The sequence below is a fragment of the Eimeria mitis genome, genomic scaffold (genome assembly GCF_000499745.2).
Source record: "Eimeria mitis Houghton genomic scaffold, Emh_scaff1382, whole genome shotgun sequence".
NCBI lineage: Eukaryota > Apicomplexa > Conoidasida > Eucoccidiorida > Eimeriidae > Eimeria > Eimeria mitis.
In genome coordinates this window covers 5,295-5,544 of record NW_013569000.1, presented here as the reverse complement: position 1 = coordinate 5,544, position 250 = coordinate 5,295, and the positions used below count along the sequence as shown (strand labels likewise).

At 56.0% G+C, this 250-nt stretch overlaps 1 protein-coding gene across 1 annotated transcript in view; it reads left to right on the top strand.

Moving 5' to 3' along the window:
* Positions 1-107: 107 nt before the first annotated feature.
* EMH_0035790 (uncharacterized protein) overlaps positions 108-250 on the top strand; it is a gene marked incomplete at both ends in the record, with an annotated part of 504 nt that continues 361 nt past the window's right edge. Inside the window, one exon of the mRNA XM_013495010.1 lies at positions 108-250. Within this exon, the coding sequence (XP_013350464.1) occupies positions 108-250 (143 nt within the window).

Sequence of the window (250 nt, the reverse complement as noted above, 5' to 3'; positions counted from 1 at the left end):
TCTTCTTCTGCTGCCACCAACCTAAACACAAGCAGCAGCAGCAGCAGCAGCAGCAGCAGCAGCAGCAGCACACCAACAGCAGCAAGAGCAGCGGCGTCAGCAGCAAGATGAGTAGCAGCAACAGCAACACCACAGCCACAAGCAACAACAACACCGGCAGCAGCTGCAGCACTACCAGCAGCAGCAACACTAACACTAGCAGCAACTGCAACACCAACACCAACTCCAGCAGCAGCAACAGCAGCAGCAA